Source organism: Lissotriton vulgaris, chromosome 1_2 (assembly GCF_964263255.1).
Source record: "Lissotriton vulgaris chromosome 1_2, aLisVul1.2, whole genome shotgun sequence".
Lineage (NCBI taxonomy): Eukaryota > Metazoa > Chordata > Amphibia > Caudata > Salamandridae > Lissotriton > Lissotriton vulgaris.
Genome location: NC_141686.1, coordinates 74,669,824 through 74,690,464, shown reverse-complemented (window position 1 = coordinate 74,690,464; position 20,641 = coordinate 74,669,824). Strand labels below are relative to the sequence as shown.

The 20,641-nt window shown below is 44.0% G+C and overlaps 1 protein-coding gene across 1 annotated transcript in view; it reads left to right on the top strand.

Annotated features, from left to right (window-relative positions):
• The window catches only part of SLC6A13 (solute carrier family 6 member 13), a 758,242-nt gene that overhangs the window by 451,402 nt on the left and 286,199 nt on the right, over positions 1–20,641 (top strand). The window contains exon 7 of the mRNA XM_086952830.1: positions 10,530–10,664. Coding sequence (XP_086808956.1) covers positions 10,530–10,664 — 135 coding nt within the window. The remainder of the gene's footprint in view (positions 1–10,529; positions 10,665–20,641) is intronic.

The following is a 20,641-nucleotide window of genomic DNA, read 5'->3' as shown; positions in this document are numbered from 1 at the left end:
CTGTTGCACTCTCTGGAGTGGAAATAGTAATTATTACCCTTATGCTATCCAACGTTTTAAATAATTAATGTTAATAATATTATAAGTTTATTTAATTATTTATATTTTTTACACTTTATGTTATTGTTTTATGTTTGTAAATGTATTAGTAAATTAGAATATATTTTATTAATTTATAACTTAGTAAAATAATTATTACTACTTATTGTTCAGTACATATATATTATATATTTCTGTATATATTTAATTAATGTATTATTAATATATATGTATTATATATTAATTTTAAACATTATTAGATACTTTTAACTATGCACAGTTTATTTATTAACGTTATTTACTTTATTTTACATTTATATTTTAAAAGAAAAAAAAAACGATATTTTTAACATCGATATTTTTACATCTATAATATTTTTTAGATATTTTTGTACTTAACCATGTTGTAGATAGGATGTCGATATTCTTGCCCTCGATATTTTTGACTCGATATTCCTGTAGGTCGATATTTTGATGGTCGATATTTTGTCAGTGATCCGTTCTTTGGAGTAGCAAGTTTTCTAACGGGATCAATCAGGCATAGGAACAGGTTACCATTGAACCACACTGTGGATTCTGTTTTAAATCATGTTACTTAGTTACCTATTTTTAATGTTCTCTTCATATGACACTGGATAAAAACAAGATGGGCTAAATTTGATCTCATTTATTTATTTAATTCCCGGGCCTAATTATTTTGTGTTGGAGTGCTGTATTTTTATCTCCCCCGCTATAGATGGATGGGGTGCTTATTTTTTTATGCATGAAGTGTCGTGTAACCCTTCGAAGTGTATTTCTAACCTCTTGTCCCCGAACATAGTAAGATGTCATGAAGTGTAATAATTCTTTTAATTGTTCTTTGTTAAAAAATGTGATGTCCGTCACTCTGTTATAAGTTGGGGGAAATTGAATGAGTTTACATTTATGTTCCTAACGTAGGTAGTTTTGATTGGTTTTGTTTTGCTTTTCGCACTTTGATGGTTTTAATTAACCGAATAAAGTTAACTTTTGACCTTTGACTTTGGCTTCATGCAGCAAGCCCATCCTCCAAGAAGTAGGGCAGTCTTCTGGAAGCAGCAGAGATGTCCTTTGGTATCAGGACACTTCTGTCCTGTCCAACTATAGAGAGGGAAAGGTTAAAAAATAGAAAGTGCCTTGCGGGAGCAACCATCAGAAGCCTGCTGGCTAATGCTTACCAACTGGCTCATTTCATCATCATTGGCACTTTCCTATACAATCAGAAAAAACCTATATAGTATGAGTCTGTCTGTCTGTCTATCTATCTATCTATCTATCTATCTATCTATCTATCTATCTATCTATCTATCTATCTATCTATCTATCTATTGCTCTCTCTCTCTCTCTGTCTGTCTGCTGTCTGTCTTTCTGTCTGTCTGTCTATCCATCTATCTATACTCATGGTAGCATAAATATTTTTAAGAATGTTTCCCTCTCTATAGTTTGTTTTTTCCCTCTGAACCGTATGCTGTTAATCAAACACCCCCTTTTCTTGAATGACTGCATGTAACCAGAGCTTGTACAGGGACTACGGGAGTGGCTGGAAAATAGAAATATTTGTGACTAAATGGGATTGATATATGGAGGAGTAAAGCGTGTTAGGCAAGGACTAGAGAGAGGTGTAGGAAGGGACATGCACTCTCTCACAAAAGAGTAAGTCCATTGCTATTCCCCAACTTCACTTCAAACGTTACTACTGCCAAAAAAATCCACAACTGTAGTACATGTACTCCAGATTAGAGCTGGAGTAAATCCATCACCACACATAACTAATCACTGGTACTTCAACACCTTTATATAGAAAATAATAGAGGTAGGGACTTTAAATAGAATCTCTTAGGATATATTATTAAAATAAATTACATTAGTTTACCTTTATATATACAAACTAATTTCAATGTTAAAAAATAACATTAACTAAATATTGAATAATTTTCAAACTATTTCAATTACCTTTATAATTTAAAAATATTCATTTATTGTTTAAAACAATAAGAAAGAATTATAATTAATTCTACACATAACTTTTAGTAACTTTGTATACATAATAAATAAATATAAAAAGATACTTTTGTTGAATTTGTTTAAAATGAATCTTAAAATCTTAAAAAGGAATTTTAATGTAATATACTTAAATTATTAAAATATTGAATGCAAATTTAAGTTAATGGTGAGGTAGTCAAAAAAATAAATATCCTATGTTAAATAAATATATAACATTAATTTACATTAACTAAAAAATGCATTTTTTTAACCTTGCAGATCTCTATTAAGTAATTTGTTAATAGAGATCTGCGCCTAGTGTGCAGAACATCAAATAGGATTGTAAAAACACTTCCAGTAGTAACTTTACAGTTGTATAGGATGTTTTTACTAACTCCACCCCACCCCTGTTTCACAGGGTGGGTCATGCAAGTCTACAGTTTTGAGTAACTTTACATTTATAAATCGGGAATTACCAAAAGTGACAATGTATAGCGAAAAGTTGTTAATCTGCTCAAAAGTGTAAGAGCAAAATTACACATGTAGTTTTCGTCACGTTAACCATTCTGAGTAGCCCACTCAAACTCCCCATTTCTCTCTCTCAAAAACAAAAAGGCATAACATGTTCTAATGCTCGTGTAAAGCACTTTCATGCACTTGGGGCAGATTCACGCTTAAAAAAAAGCAAAATAAGAAAAAAATCTGGTGACTGAGTTGGACATGGAAACAATCCCTGCTTGATCAAATGATATGATCCTATGCAATTACTTTATTTCACTGTGCTATTTTTCCTTTAAAGTATTTGAGATACATCCGCTTAACACGTGCACTGTACATACCACATATAGAGTGCTCATGAGACCTGCCTCTTGGTTGTCTCATTACATTATCGTCAACGCTCTGGGAGAGCTGTATGAATGTGAATATTTGCAAGTTCAGGGTTAGGAATCAGCACCTGTAGTACATTGAAATCTTTCCACAAATCACAGAAACACTGTTGAATTTTGAAGAGTGTTTATAATATTCTCTGTCAAAGGCACTGAATGTTTAAGGTGGTCGGACCTTTCATACTAGCCCAAACTTAGCAGGTATAGAACACAATCAAAAAGGGCGAAGCAAGGTGATTGCTCAAAAGTATGCATTCCGGTTCCTAGAAATAAGTGCCAGTGGGGTGCACCGGCTCAAATGAACCACTCATGTTGTTGCCAATGGAATGCTTCAAAACAAATTTGTATTATGCAGAAGCTACCTTTTTCATTGCATTTTCTCTTAGTGAATTATATAGAAATGATTTAAGATGATACAAAATGATTTGGTTTGTCAGAATGTCAAGCTAGACATTGCTTGTGGTATTTGCAGCTGGTTAGTAGCAGGTGATCGGATGATGGCCAAACAATGATCCGAAAAACTACAGATTTAAGTCACACAATCAAATATATAAATTAAATGATTTGGGCAAAAGTAAAATTTTGCAATTTAAAAATTCAGTGACTTAAAAGGGTATTTGTTTCCAAAGTGAACTAAGGATAGCTTAAACAGAAATAGTTCAACCAGGACATCAGTGGTCAGGAGGAAACCTGACTCAGATCTAAAGACACATATCTTCAGATTCAGCTAAATGAATACAGATAAAAAACACAAAGTGAACACCTCTAATGCAAAAATGCTAGGTAGTCGTCAGTCTATATGATATATCATGACATTACAAGGAGAACAGAGAAGTTCAAGTAGAAAAACAACGAAAATATAAACCACAGAGATAAATTGTTGATCTGATATTTCTATATTTGGTTGCTAATACATACAATCAATTCAGTTTCATTGTATCAAATATCCATCTACAAATCAATAAATGAAGGCAGTAAGTCTAATGTAATGTAATTGGTCTTGCATTTGCGAGAGTTTGAACTATTGGCATTGTAAATAACAATTCCTTTTATTTATGTGTTGGTTTTCAAAACAGATAGATAAAATGCATTGTCATTACCAATGCAAATAGCTTAAACTCTCACAAACATGAGACATATTGCATTACAAATGCTTGTCCTAATCTAGTTGGTCTTCCTCTTGCCTTTTGCTCCTGGGTTCATCCCCTCCATTCAAGTGTTCCACCACTTCTTTTGCACTCACACAGTCACCCTCTACAAATTCCATGAACTGGTGTGACACCAATCATACTAAAACAATAATTTCTTGGTTGGATTATGTACAGATTTGCTACAATAAAGTGTATATTACATCAACTGGGCAATGAAATACCTTGCCCTCTCATCTTCCCTTCCCTCTTCTTATAACTGTCTACTTTACACAGTCCATGCCCTTTCAATTAATTATCTAGTGCATAGCCAATTTTACGTGCAACTCACCAGGGACCAGCATGTAGACCGGCCTGAAAACACACAGGTAGGTCCGGCTAGTGCGTCTAAAAACATTCACTGGAGAAGTGGGGTCTCTCCCATGGTAGGAGACAGGATCGGGGTCTCAGAAAAGTAAGCTGTTCGTCCACAGGACAGCCAATGTGCCAGGCTGGGAGTCAGCAGAGGGGCACACTTGCTGAGTTACAACAGTCTATGGATCGCGCACATGCTTTAGGGGCGTCTCCACCGCCCCTGAGAGCGAGAAAAAGCACTCAAACAAAAACACTGTGGAAAGGAACTCCTTCAGTAATAAATGTTGCTGGTTAGAATGTAGGGCCAGCAGTGTATTGTACGATATGGCGTTTATGTTGATAAAGTCCCACTGTAAAACATGTTATACAAGATGAACTCTTCTAATTTTTTTCCCTATTAGTTTGCTCCAATCCACCACACACAAGATGGTGGAGATAGCCGGGTGCTATATTTGAGGCCATCACAGACAGTCAGCAACACTCTCCCGCACTGTAGACGTTTGATAATACAAACGTTTGATAATACAAGCGGACGGGAAAAACAACAAGCAGATTTTTTAAATTAAGACAGTGCCCCAATGTGGGCATCCGTGCAGTGGGGGAGGAATGGAGAGCATTTAAAAGTTGTAGCGCCTTGCTGAGTTTTTAAAACGCGATTGGGTGGCAAAAAGTTTGCAAAGCTCTGCATACCCTCGCATTTGCCACTGTAAATGAACTTTTTTTTAAGTAACGTGGGGAACTGCGAAAGAAGAAGAAAAGCAAATGAAAAGTATGCTAGGAAGTGGAGGCCATTACTATAGCTGGCATCCCGTGAGTGCTGTGTATATTAATTAAGTAAATAGTTAGCAGAACTTCTAATGAAAGCTCGTGAGTTAGGACACATGTAAAAGGGCCAGTCCTCATGGATGGTAACAACAAAAGACAGGGAGATACTAAGGAGAGACTAATACTCCTATCTACAAATCAGATGCCAACATTTACAAATGACAATGACACAATCCAATGAAAAATATGGGCCGAGAGTGGGAGGAGCTTTGTCTATACCTCAATACAGCATGCCTAGCAGAGCAGCTGATGCGCTGCCAATGCTCAACCTAAAAACAAGAGGAAAGAAAGGAGGAGAAAAAGAGTCGTACATCACAAAAATCTAAAGTTAAAATCAAAAAGTAGAGAAGCAGCAAGTAACAAGGTTATTAGATACTGCCTACAGTACATTGCAATCTATAAGGTGGATCGTCAAAGGTCAAGGTGTAGAGAGAATGATTAACCACCATTCAGTGTTACAACTGACACAAATGAGCATGTACTATACACCATAAACAAATCCCAGAACTGAAAGTTCCCAAAGGAAATGACATATGAGGCAAAAGAAAAAGGATAATAGGTTCAAGCTTACCAAATTCCACAGTGAAGAATTAAATAAAGGGAAAAATGCACACTCCCAAATCAGTCAGGCTCTGTAAAGTAAATGATATTCAAAAAGGTGTATACAGCATCTTATATTCCAATTTCAAATGCATAATATCCAAATACTGCATGAAAATCCACATCACATTATTAGCAGTACTGTCCTAACCTTATAAAGAAATTGACAAAGACCCGGTAGTTAATCTATGATAACCACAAGTCGTCTCCTAATCCACATCCATGTTTAGATATTACATTTTAATTGAAAATCTGCCATAAAAGTGTGCCAATTTATATAGTACATCAACACATTTACAGGTATCCCATCCATATATCACAAACTCTATATTTATAGAAAGATAGTACTAGAAAAGTTCATGACTCTCTCCTTATCAGAATTTTCAGATTCGTGCAGGTGAACCAGCATAATCCATAATGTGAAAAACCAAGTGAAGGCAACTGGAAATATAAATACAACTAAAATGAATATAGTAAATCAGCAGAAGTGGTCCTCTCGTATTCAATGATCCTTACCCTACTAAGTGCAAAAAGGACAAATATAACTTCCTTTTGAGGTGATATTATCACCATAGCAAAATAACTGTACACATGATAGGGCAGATGAAAACAAGGATATATAAGTAACACTGATTCAATATCCAACCTCATTTACGGCTAAACCAGACAGTCATGAAAATAAAAGAGCCCATTACTATAAAATTTCCAGTAAGACAGCGCATTCTCACATAAACATCCTTCAAGGACAGTGGAGACAACTCAAAACATAACTACAACAAAAATGAATGTAAGGAAGATACAGTAGACCAGCAGAAGAGATTCTCCCTTATTTAACAATCATCACCCCACTGAGAGCAATAAAGATACATTTACCTGCATTTTAAGGTGGAGATTTTACTATAGCAAAATAGTTGTGCATGGCAGAGAAGGAAGGGAAAAGAAATATAAACAACGCTAAATAGGTATCCAGCCATAATTGAAACTAAACCACACAATCGCAAAGCTAAGGTCTAAATTACAGTGAAACAACGCGTTCTCGCATAAACCTCCTTCGTGAACAACCAAAGATGGGTAGGCACTAAAAGGTGTGTTAAATGGTCCTCACAATCTCTAGTTATTCCCTCCACCTGGCATCGGGGCATGGTATTTGTCTGGGTGAATTTGAATTTGAATTTAAAAACATTTATATAGCACACTTATACCATGCGGTTTCATGGCGCTTCAGATTGCGAGGGGATGGCAAACAAGGAGAGTTAGGCAGCAAAAGCACAAGAGAAAAGGACGGTTTTAAGGTTTTTCCTGAATTCGGTGTAGGAGGATGTTGTGCGAAGTGCCGCGGGCAGGGAGTTCCAGAACACAGGGGCCAGGACAGAAAACTTGGTGCCGCCAGCCTTTTTCTTTTTGAATCGGGGAACAGTTAAGAGGGCCAGGTGGGAGGAGCGAAGTGCTCTCCCTGGGGTGTAAGGCTTGATAGCCGAACAGATGAACTCTGGTGCTGTGCCCATTCTAGCCTGAAAGGTGAGGCACCCAAGCTTGAACAGGGCCCGCTCTTTCACCGGCAGCCAGTGCAGTGCCTGCAGTAAAGGGGTGGCCCGATGATATTTAGGCAGGCCATAGATAAGTCGGGCCGCCTGGTTCTGCACAAGTTGCAGCCGGTGAATGGCGTAGGCAGGCGCACCATTGTAAATGATGTTGCCGTAGTCAAGGCGCGACAACACCATCGCCAGCACTATGATCTTTAGGGCGGGGAGTGAAAAGAACCGAGAGATCTTCCTGATGGTTCTGAGGGAGAAAAAACAAGAGGAAACAACAGAACTAACCTGTGAGTGAACAGAGAGAGAGGGATTGAGGAAGATACCAAGGGTTTTGACTTTAGGGACCGGGAGTGGGGGAGCACCGAGTGGGGAGGGCCAGTGAGAAGGGGACCAGGGACTGCAACCACCTCCGGTCAAGACTAGTTCGGTCTTGTCCGGATTGAGTTTGAGGTGGTTGCAGTTCATCCAATCCTGAATGAACAGCATGACAGATTGGACATTCTGGAAGGATGAAGGGGAATGAGAAAGGTTGAAAATAAGCTGGAGGTCATCGGCGTAGTTGTACACCGTGACCTCGAGCTGCTGTAACAAAAAAATGAGGGGGAAAATGTATAAGTTAAACAAAAGGGGGGAGAGTGAGGAACCCTGGGGGACCCCACACGTCACCTTGTGAGAGGCCGCAGTGAAACCGGTAAGATGGACTGCCTGAGCTCTGCCGCTTAGAAAGGACTCAAGCCAAGCGAAGGCTAGACCCTCTATGCCCGCCGCCTTGACACGGGTAAGTAAGGTGGAATGGTCCACCGTGTCAAAAGCGGCGGACAGATCTAAAAGAATGAGGGCCTGAGGGAGGTTGGTGTCGATGCCCTCGCGTAGGCTGTCCATAACTGAGACCACTACCTTTTCCGTGGAATGGAGGGGGCGAAAGCCCGCCTGCCGAGGGGAAAGGCAGTGGTTGATTTCCACGTGGGAGCTCAGAGTGGCGGTGACGTGGGTTTCTAGAACCTTTCCCAGGTAGGGAAGGAGGGAGATGGGGCGATAGTTGGAAGGGGATGAAGGGTCCGCACCAGCCTTTTTTAGAATGGGAATAACGGCTGCAAATTTGTGGGGGGCGGGTACCACTCCATTACTGAGAGAGTCATTTAGAAGTGTGAGGGGTGGGGATGGGCATGTTAGAAAGATTTCTCTCAATATGTGGGCGGGGGCGAAATCTAGGGGGGAACCTGATTTCACCCTGTGAAGCAGGGGGAGAAGCGTGGCTGTGGTCAAGGGGGGGATGGAGGTGAGTTTGGAAGAAGCAGGGGGAGGGGAAGGATTGGTGAAAGTGGGGGATGGGGGAGGGATGTTGGCCTTAATCTTTATCACCTTGTCCACAAAGAAGTCGTTAAGCGAGTCACAGAGAGATTGAGAGGGTGGAATAGAGGCCGAGACTCTGTTGGATGACGCGAGCTCGTGCACTGTGGCGAAAATTTCCTTCGACTGTGACTCTGCTGACAATATTCTATTGGAATAGAATAAGGTCTTGGCATCGAGGATGCTCTGCTTGTATTCCTTGAGCACAGAGAGATAGATGGTTTTTAGAGAGGGACAGTAAGCTTTTCTCCATGCTCGTTCTGCCCTGCGTGCGGCCAGCTTTTTCTCCTTAAGAGTGGGAGTGAACCACCGGTTGGCGGCGTGGGCTCGCTTGACCGTAATACGCCTAAGGGGGGCGAAGGCGTCGCCCGCATGGGTCAACCAGTTGTTAATGGTGTCCAGTTGGACAGGGGCGGCGAGGCCTGAGAGGTCAGGGCTGGTGCTGGCTAGCGAGGAGCAGAAGGATGGCAAATCGACTTTGCCCCATTTTCTGGCCCAGGTGTTCTTAGGGAGTGGAGGCTTAATAATGGGGGCTAAGGCAAGGGAAAATGAAATTAAAAAATGATCAGACCAGGAACAAGGGGAAATGGAGGGGGGAGTAGTAGGGATGTTCAAGGTCCAAACTTGATCAAGTGAGTGGCCTTGAACGTGAGTGGGGCAGTGGATGTGAGGAGTGAAATTAAGACTAAGCATAAGATCGGTGAAATCTTTGGACAGGGGACTCTCGGCAGGGTCATTAGGCCAGAAGTTTAGGTCACCTAAGACTAGCACTGAAGAGTTATTCACTACCAGCGTTGCCAGTATGTCCTGGAGGTTAGAAACAAAAGTGGGAGAGGGATGAGGGGGGCGATATTTACAACAAGGGGTGGAAAGCTCTCACCCAGTCAAGAGATCAGGGCTAGATCCAACACCGTTTTTTAGCTCACTGCACCATCCCAGTTTCAGAACCTGGCTGTATGCAAATTAGTCTGTTCCTGTCCCAGTGCATGATGGGAACAGGGCAAACCAAACTACAAAAGCCAATTCTTACACTGGGAAGGAAACAAGCTCCCGGGGACCGGTTTCTGGCATTACAGCCGTCTTCGGCCCGGTTTGCTTGAATCCTGATGGTGCAATGAGCAAGGGTCTCACATCTGAGAATACCCTTCCACGCTTAGTTAAAAACTCACCAATCCACATCGCATGAAACCCCGGCCCGGAGCAGATACACAATTTAAAACAACCTTCCAATTAATCCATCTAAGGAATTCTTTCATTTCTTTACGATTGTTTGGTTTAGTTTCAATTATGGCTTGATACCTTTTTAGTGTTATTTATATTTTTTTCCCGTCATTCCCTGCCATGTTAAGGCTCCTTTTGTGTCCTGTGCTTGACAGTACTAAATTAGTACTAAATTGGTAATTAGGAACATAGGAGTAGACACAAGTCCTTCCTATGAGTCCACTGCTAGGCTTTCCGAATACCAAGGCTGCCTAGTCTTGATTCAACAGCATCCCTCTTTCTTCCACTGCGCACAACTGCCTGTTTCTGTATGCACTCATTCTAGTTGCTCTATGGATCTGCAGAGGTCCTGAGCTGAGCGCCTCTCCTTGTCCCTCAAGAGTGGTGCTCCCCTGATCACAGTAGCCTATGTTCAATTCCTGTATTAAACTGATTTAAAAACTCCAGAGAAATACTATTTTGGTAGACCTGATTTTTGGGAATTGCTGTATTTTAGTTGTAGATGTTTACTTGAACTGTTTATTTCTCTGAGCCCTCACTCTTAACTTACTGTTTTTTTTTTCTGCCAGGTTGTATATATCACTGCGACATTCCCTTACTTCATGTTGATAGTTCTTTTAATCAGAGGTGTCACCCTGCCTGGCGCAATGCAAGGGATCCAGTTCTACCTTTATCCAGACTTGAGCCGACTCAAGGACCCTCAGGTAAGGGAAGGGCTTACTTTGTTCAGTTGGTGCATGTTCTGGTATTCAGATTTGTGCATAAACTCCTGTGCCTATGTTTGCTTCCACTGGTGTGTTTTTAGTCTAAGAAATAATCATCAGAATATGAGATCATCGTGGAGTAATGTGTCTAGTGTGAAGTAAAAGAAATGTAAGTGGCAAATGAAGGTGGCATCTAAACGTGGTTTGTAAAATGTGTTACCACAAAAACTAAACTAATGGTACTGTCCCAAACAAAGAGATCTAGGAAGATTAATGTGGCACTTAATGTATGTTCACTGGAGGAGGTTGTTGCATTTGATTATTTGGGAGTAAGGGTGAACCGGAGAATGAAGTGGGACTCCCACCTAGCAAAAATGCTCCTGAATCTGAAAAGGGTTACGGGAGCCATTTCCAGAGAACACGAGCCTCCGCATTTAGGCCCATCGCCCCTGCCCTTGTCATCTACAAGGGGAAAGCATTGGCTGCAACAACATATGGGTCAGAACTATGGGGCTTTGACAATATCCTAGAACTAACGAAAATCGAAAACAAGTTTTTAAGAGACCTGGTGGGCCTCCCAGTCTCTATCCCTTTGAAACCACTACTTCAGGGCATGGGCCGTCGTGCAATTAAAGACATAGTCACCCTCCGACCATTACTATATCGGGTGCGACTGAGAAGGACACCGGAGTTGGTACACTATGCTGCAGTTCTAGACTAACTTATCACCCTGAACAGGACGTCTAAGATTGTATGGTTGGACAACTTGAGGGACTTGATCACCAACTTGGGTCTAAGTGAAACATGGTTTTCCCAATCACCACCCCCGAAAGAATCCATTAACACCATCGCTGCTGCAGCAATTCCCCTCCTGTGCTGCTTATTCTGCATTCCCATTATTCATGACGAGCTCGTCATCAGCACAGCTCAACCATGCCTCATGACGAGCTGAGCTCGTCATGAGAATCGAAAGGGTTAAGAAAATATATTGGGAATGGGTCCAAGCCAGGGAGCTCGAAAAATCAAATTGGGGGGTTTTAACTGATCAGTTCTTAGAGCACATGCCGGTGAGGAAGTTGGAACCCTTCCTCGATGTTATTAAAGCACCTAGAGACAGAACCTTGTTTTTAAAATTGAGATATGGAACACTTCCATTAAACATATTTACCAGGCGTTGGAAGTCCTCTCTGTCTAACCATTCTAGCTACCCTGGATGTGCAAACCCTACTGAGTCCCTAGCACACTTCTTATTTGCCTGTAGAGCATACAGTGGACCCAGGAGAAGGTGGCTAAAGCCAGTATGCAGAGAACTGGAAGTCAGGCCCTATGCGACGGCACTCCGTATATTGGTAACGGACACAACATCTATGATGGTCTTTTGCGGAGTTGCCAAGTTTCTGGGAAAGGTCTGGCAGATACGTTTAAGACTGATAAAATCGAGAACGGGGTAGGAAACTGTGTATTATAAAGCATTACAATATCACCAGCTCTCTGTCTTAGGGCTTTATTTTATCTATCTTTTAACTGTATATTGTCTCCATTTGCTGTAGAAAGGACTTCTCTTTTTTAAAGTTTTTACACTCCTTTTAACAATGAAACTGTATGTACTTTTATGATAAATTTTATTTTTATCGAAATAAAGTATTACAACAAAATGTGTTAAGATTCACAAATGGGGGGCGTGGCTAGCAGCATGGAGGAGTAAGACGTGTCTCGGCTCGGCTCCCGGCGTGCTGCGTTGATTCGACGATTATTTCTCTCCAAAGCTTCCTAAAACAGCCCAAATCTGTGCCCTAGGCTGGCCCTGATACTTTTGCCACTGAAAAACCGAGTAATTTGGCAGAATACGATCGGCAATCGGCCGTGGAGAAGAGAAATCCGAAGCGGTGCGGCCGCAGAAAGATGGGGACGGGCGAAACCTGGCGGCCTGGCTCTGACTCCGCTCGAGCACCAGAGACTCTTGCTGAGGGCCTCCCCAGACATCGAAGCCAGGGAGGAAACGAAACCGACGGAGGGAGTCACGGGTACCCACACCGCACAGCTACATCCCGGGAGTGCCCGTCTGGAGCCTGGGTGGGGCCGGTGACGTGGTCGGCCTGGGGAGACCCCCGAGGGCCCTCGCCCTGGGAGAGGAGCCCGAGCCAATTGAGTGAGACTGGCGGGCGGCGCAGCAGAGAAGAAAGGCGAGGCACTCCCCGGAGACGAAAAACTGTGACCTGGCCTGAGAGGTTCCTGGGGAATTTCCACCGCGGAGTTGGGAGACCGGCCCGAAACGGAAGACTCTATCACAACCCTCGTAAACCCTTGTAAAGAAATGGCGGAGCTGCAGGCGTCCCACAGGCAACTGCTATGGAGGGTGGACGACGCCGAAAACAGGGCAAGACGAAACAACCTTTGATTCGTATGATTTAGGGAAGGCATTGAGAAGACAGATGATGCGGCCTTCCTACAGGACTGACTACGTTCCACCTTCCCACAGGCCCAGTTCTCTAACTGCTTTATCATTGAAAGGGTGCATAGGGCACTACTAGCGAAACCGCCCTAGGGAGCAAGTCTGCGGCCGATAATTGCGCGCTTTTTGAACTATGCCGATAGAGACCTTATCCTCCGAGAAGTAAGACGGAAAGGAGAACTCAAGATTGATAACGTGAACATCATGATTTTCCCTGATTACAGTCAGGATGTCCAAAAACAGAGACGATCATATGACTCTGTCAAGGCGAAACTTCGAGAACTCCATATCTCGTATATGCTGCTCTTCCCGGCGAAAATGAAAGTAATGTTCAAAGGAAAGTCGCACTTCTTTAACCGCCCGGAGGAAGCCTGGCACTGGCTGGAGGTGAGACCTTTGCTTCGAGAAGCCGAGGATGAGGGCCGCAGAATCCGAACAGAACTAGCGGTTGCAAACCTTCGGAGGAACTTGCCTAGGGCGCAAAGATCCCAAATTCCGAGAATGCAGCGGGGCTCACACCCGTTGCCCTATCCAGACCCGCATGCGGCAGGACGAGGCAGAGGGGGCCGCGACGCGCTCCCCGCCAACCCCAGGGATCAGAGGTCTAGATTTGGTGGCCTGGCTCATCCACAGGAGGCAGACACCGGAGGCCTCGACAATGAACTCTTGTCGGAGGCGGAGGACTCAACAGACCGTTCTACACACCCGCTGGTCGAGGTAATCCATGAGATGGAGCTGGGTGCAACTGGCGGAACAGAAGAACAGGACATTGAAATGCAGGACTCACAATCGTGAGGAAGCTTGGACCTTAAATCCGTAGCAGCAGCATGCCGCTGCTGGTGCCGTGCAAGTTATAACTCCTTTTATATTTCCTTATCTTTTCTATTGACTTAGAACACTGTACACGGGGTAATGCTGGTGCCCCTGTGGTCTTGCTTATCTCCAGAGAGGCGGGTCACGCTCCACAGGGCGCCTGCACAGACTATACCCCTGGTTTGAATCCTGAATATAGTTTGATTTGGGATCCTGTGGGTGGGCGACAGTCCTTCACCGCCTGAAAGTCCAATTGGTTACGGGTTACACAAATGGGCTGGACGGGGGAAAGGTAGGGAGGTGGACGATGGGGGGGGGAACAGTTGAAACAGTTCTGTTGGGGGGATCTTTGTTGGGAGGGGGGGAAAGTTGGTTAACTGCAGTCAAATTTACTGGTGCCCTATGCCGCGCCTCCGCACTGAAAGTCATTCCCACATGCCTAGAGATGCCCTTGGGTATGCCACGACATACCACACGAATGCCCGGGCTGCTTACCATACGGGGGCTGCCCGCCTGACCAGTTCAAGCCCAAACCATGTTAGATGACCACGACACACACCGGGAAAGCCGGGGAGGGATCAGCATCTTGTCCTGGAATGTGAATGGCTTGGGCAGTAAGATTAAGAGGGGCCTGGTTAACTCGTCTCTGAAACGTGTAGCCCCGGACATCACGCTCCTACAAGAAACACATCTCAAAGGTACTAAGTGCGGCTTCCTAGCCAGAGGTCGTTTTAAGCTGCTAGCACATGCAGGATACACGTCGGACTCTAGAGGTGTCGCCATTATTCTGAAAAAGACCACTCCATTTCTCATAACACAAACATGGACAGACCCCCAGGGAATGTACGTGGCTATCAAGGGGATATGGAACAGATGCGCCTACACTATAGTTTCAGTCTATGCACCACTGAAACAGGCTCCCACACTTAAGAAAGTAGCGGACATACTGCTGGAAACCGCCGACACCATACAGATTGTAGGGGGAGACTTTAATGATGTATTGGATGGCTCTAAGGATAGATCAAGCACGACACAGAGGAAGGGGACACAGACCCCTTTGTTACAATGGGCGACCAACCTAGGTCTCACGGACACATGGAGGTGGCTACACCCTGAGGAGCAGGTTTACTCGTTCTTCTCGGGCGCCCACCAGGCCTTTTCGAGATTGTACTACGTCTTTATGGCCCACCAACACTTGACAATACAAGATGTAGCAGAATATAAAGCTAGAGGAGTATCGGATCACTCACCGCTGCTAATCAGACAGGGGGTGAAATGCCAGGGAGATGGGTGGCAATTGCATTTGACGGCATGGGATCTGCAAAGCCCAAATGTCATACGGGGACTCAGAGCGGACATCAAAGTCTATATTGCCAAAAACGAGGGCTCGGTGACCTCGAAAGTGGTTTTCTGGGAGGCTTTCAAGACAGTTATGAGGGATAGGGCGAAGAATAGGTTGGTAGAGGAACGAAGAAAGCTCCACTCTGAGGCCGAAATCATCGAGCAGGACATATTAGATCTGGAAAGGGAATGCCAGAACTCGAGAGACCCAGTGGCAATCAGGAGACTCACAGATAGACAATCACAATATAGAGAGCTGGTGACAGGGGAGGCGAAAACGCAGGCACTAGCTACCTTGCATCACCTATACGATGTAGGAGACAAGTCTGGTAAGCTCCTGGCGTGGCTCAGCAAAAAAGAACGGGCGGAGAGATGGGTGGAGCAGATTAAAGACCCTCAGGGAACGACACTCCAATCAGACGTACATATAGCTGAGGCATTCGCAGACCACTATGAACACTTCTATGAGTCTAGAGATCTAGGGACACGTGAAGAGGTGCTACATTATATTGACCAAACTGACCTCCCGACTCTGTCCGTTGAGGACGCAAAAGCAATGGACTCCGATATTACTCTTGACGATATATCTGAGGCACTGGCCAAACTGAGACCGGGGAAAACACCAGGCCCCAATGGCTTCCCAGCCGAATTATTTAAACGAACGGCTGACCTAATAGTGAAACATCTGAAGGGCCTATATGAGGATGCCCTCCAGGACAGAAGGCTCCCTCCTGACCTGACCATGGCTACCATTGTCCCTATCCACAAGGACGGAAAACCGAAAGAGCTTTGCGAGTCCTATTGTCCAATTTCATTATTAAACTCGAAAACAAAGCTATTGGCCACTATCCTGGCGATGAGATTGAGACGGGTGATATCGCAGCTGATCCACCTTGATCAGACTGGATTTATACCAGACAGGGCTACCAGACTGAATCTTAGGCGCACTCACAATTGGCTGCAGGAGGTCCGGTACAGGGAGGACCCGCACTGGTTACTGTCCCTGGATGCGGAAAAAGCCTTTGATGCGGTACACTGGCCATTTCTGGAGGGCGTCCTACAGAAATTCGGCTTCGGACCGAAATTCCAGAAATGGGTGCAGCTGCTGTACACTGAACTGAGGGCCAGAGTGAGAGTAAAAGGAGTCCTCTCGCGGGAATTCCAAATACGACGAGGGACCAGACAGGGGTGCCCCCTCTCCCCACTCCTATTCGCTCTAACGATAGAGGTCCTGGCGGCTAGAATTCGCCAGAACCCGAACATCAGGGGATTTCAGCGGACCGAAGGAGAGGTGAACGAGGAAAAGATCTCGCTATATGCGGATGACGTCCTTCTATATGTAACTTCACCGGAGGCGTCGATCCCGCAGCTATTTCACGAACTGGAACTGTACGGTGACCATGCCGGATACAGAATAAATTGGCAAAAGTCGGTCTTATACGACCCCGCAGGGAGAGATGCGTGGTCGGACCTTCCAGGAAGGCTGCCCACTACAGCGGAGGGCTTTCAGTATTTAGGGGTCTACCTCACCCTGGATAGGCATATTTCATACACCCGTAACATTGAGTGTATCATGGTAAACTCCATTGCAGATATGGACCGCTGGAGACTACTCCCACTCACCCTCCTAGGCCGGGCGGCTATGTACAAGATGATTATTCTGCTCAAATACTTGTACGCCCTTCAATGTGAGTACTATCCCCTCACCCCAAAAGTCCTCCCCAAGATACACGCGGACCTTCGTGCCTTTGTATGGCTGGGTAAACAACCTAGGGTGGCCCTGACCACCCTACAGAGGCACCAATATAGTGGGGGGATTTGGCTCCCGAATCTGGAAGCATATTACTGGGCGGAACATCTGGCCCCGATCAACGAATGGATACACGCACAGGCAGACCACCCCTCTTATGCACTAGAGCGCCACAAATTAGCACCCAGACACATCCTTTCCTATCTATATGAGGGGCATGGCCGTAAACGTCTTCTACCGGCAACCGAAATTACCCTTCTTGCCTGGAGGGCATCCACGAAACGCATGGGGTGGGACAGGAAGCCAACGAAACAAACACCAATTTGGCACTGCACGTGGCTGACGGAGCTCCACAAATTAACGGGTTACAGTAGGTGGGACGACATAGGGATCTCCACGTTGGGAGATGTCATTGCCAAAGGGCAACTGAAAACATTTACGGCTCTGACCACAGAATTTGGCCTACACCCCACACAGAGGTACAAATATACTAGATTAAAACATGCATGGGGAGACACGAATATTGACACCGTAGACCTGGCAGAATTTGCCCCACTTGAAGGCAGGCTCCTACAGGAGCACCTCCAGCAGAAGGCGGTATCTCTAACCTATAAGACCCTCACAAACAACATGTTGGGGGACATGGCCAAGCTTCGACAACAATGGGAGACGGACGTGGGAGGCATGGAGGACATTGACTGGGAACTGGTCTTAACACATCCCAGGGAGGTGGTAGTTAAATCTCGACTCCGCCTTATCCAATTTAACGTATTACATAGAACCTACTTTGATAGAGTGAGGCTTCAGAGGATGGGAAAGACAGATGATGCCAAATGCCTGCGATGCCAGGACCACAGGGGGGATTTCTTCCATGTCCTGTGGTCGTGCCCTAAAGTACAGGAGTACTGGTCGGATGTTTTCACGGAACTGTCAGCAGTACTAGAGAGCCAATTACAGGTCGACCCCAAGCTGGCTCTGTTGGGCATGACAATCGATGTGGACCTTCCACGCCCTCTGCTGACCTTCCTGGTACTGGCCTTAGTAGTGGCTAAGAGGAACATTGCAAAATATTGGGGGGCACCGGAGATACCACGTCTGGAAGAATGGAGGGGAGGCCTAGATATGTATATGGCAGCTGAGAGAGTTACATACAAGGCAAGGGGGTGTCCTAGGAAGTTCTGAAAAGTGTGGGGGAAATGGCGAAGCTATCACGGACTGGTTGCTGGACTATAATGATTCATTACGATCGGTGCATATTGGAGGACAAAGAGACTTTATGATAATTGAAATGCTGATGGTACTATGGAGAACCCACCTTGTGATCACCTTTGTATGTGAACTGTATGCCTCACTATGGGTAATGAATCGGGGGGCGGCGGGAGCAGGGGGGAAATGCATAATGCACTTTATTGTAGAGATGACTGCAATGTTCAGTTTGGAGAAAAATGCCAATAAAAACGGTTTAAAAAAAAAAAAGATTCACAAATGGGAAAATTCACACAGATTATAACCCAGTCGAGGTACAACTTCTTATCTTGGGACGAAGATTTGCATTACCTTCAATCAACTTCAGTAGAATCCACGGTTGTACTGCAAATGGTGCAGATGATGCAGTGGCACCTGGCCCCAGAGGGGTATCAAGCCGGCCTGCTCTGCACTGCTGCAGTTGTCATTCAGTCTCCCCTCTATTGTTCCATAGGCACCCGCATGGGGCGTGGCTCCCTGCTTTTTGCTTCCCTGGTGGTGTGGGTGGCGGATAGTGAAATAAGGTCAAGACAGCTTGGATCTTAAGTCAGCCACCTAAGAGCAGGAACAGCTATGGGCATTCAAAAAGGGGCCTGGATGCTTGCATTGCAGATCGTCAAGAGCTAAGCTGCTTTGTAATTGGATGGCTTCAGTGTCAGTACATATGCCAAAAAGAAGCACTCCCTGTTACTACCACATGCCCTCTGGGATAGGTTGCAAGGTTGCCATTGCTGTAATAGGCACTGCTCTCATCATAAGAGCATCCGCCTACATGTTCTTGTTTCACAATAATAGGAAACAACACACTGGGGTAGAATGGGGATTTTTAAGTGCTAATTAACTAATTAAGAGGATCGATACACACGATCGGAACTGCAGGAGTATTCATGCGATTTAGTGGGTCTTCTTAAGTCTTAGTCCAAAGCTAATAAACAAACCTATGTGAGGCACTATTCCAGGTTAAAACTTCATGCTTTTCTTCAGGAATATGATCATTACAGAAAGCAAAAATTAATTTGTTTGTCAATTACAAATGGACAGGAACACAATATGATTCTGCAAGAAGACAACCATAAAGTCTGCCTCTGAAGAAAAACCAGAGAAAGTCTCAATGCAAACCAGTCAGACAGACTGGCATAGGGTCTGTTCCAAAAGAAAAAAAAAAACCTCTAGCTGGCCCTTCGCCAAAATAAGGCAGCTTTTATAATATTTCGAAGTTCAGAAGCAACACACATTTAATGGCATGAAATGACACCAGGGTTTTTGACTAGCAAGGTTGCAAACACATACAAGAATCACATTCTGGTATACAAGATACTACTGGAGACACTTACTTCCTAATGCCTTTCATTGGTTAGGTTATGCATATCTAATTAAGGAAGCAAATTGACATTTTACGCAACACAGAAATACAATTAATTGCTCAGCTAATGAATGACATAATCTGGACGTAGGCAGCTTAGAATTTTACCAAATAAGGGCACATCCTGAGCATTGCTTCCTTGAGATAACACAAATATTACATTTTATGTTTGTACAGATATCAAAACTAGGCTTCATTTTTAATAAATGTTTCTGAAATTGAAAAAAACAAGCAAGCAAAGAGAGAGACAATGGCTCAGGTCCATAAAATAAATGTGCACTATTATTCTGCAAATATGAGTATCTGTCAATGCAGGCAGAATGTGGCTAATTCATGCTAACCGAAACATGTTTAAATTAGGCATTATTTTCCAACATGTAAAAATATGCCTAGGGATGCCACTCAGATGGTGTCTTGGGCCCAGATTGACCTAAGTTATCGAAGAAGATGTGAGGGCTGCTTGAGATGGTGTAGTGGGAATTCCGTTCTCCTACAGAACTGTGCATAGTGATTTGGAACCTCAGTGAATTAGGATGGCCCAAATCTCACCTCAGTACCCAAAATCCCCTTACCGAGCTAGCTACAGTGTCTCATTGATCATAACAAACTCCCAATGTTTAGACAAACCAGAACATGAACTTAGAACACCTCAGGTATCGTGGAACACATGAACACTCTTTTGCTAGATAATCATTTCAAACCAGAACGTGGAGTAAATGAGGACACGTGCATATTTGAAATATTTACTAATGCAGGGTTCTTAAATGCAGTATCTTATATAATACAATATTCCCCAACTTCAGGAATTTTCACATAAGGAACCATATCGGGACTTAAGTGGTATGTGTACTTCGAAGGGAACCCCGTAGGATATTTACCTCCCTTCTCAGTATGGGCATAAAAACCATTGGAAATGTCAAGTGTGGTTTTAAACCGCTTACGCACAAGACTATTCACTAGGGCAGAGCCGTGAGTATTCTGTACTGCACAGTTACGGCAATGCGAGTTTAAAT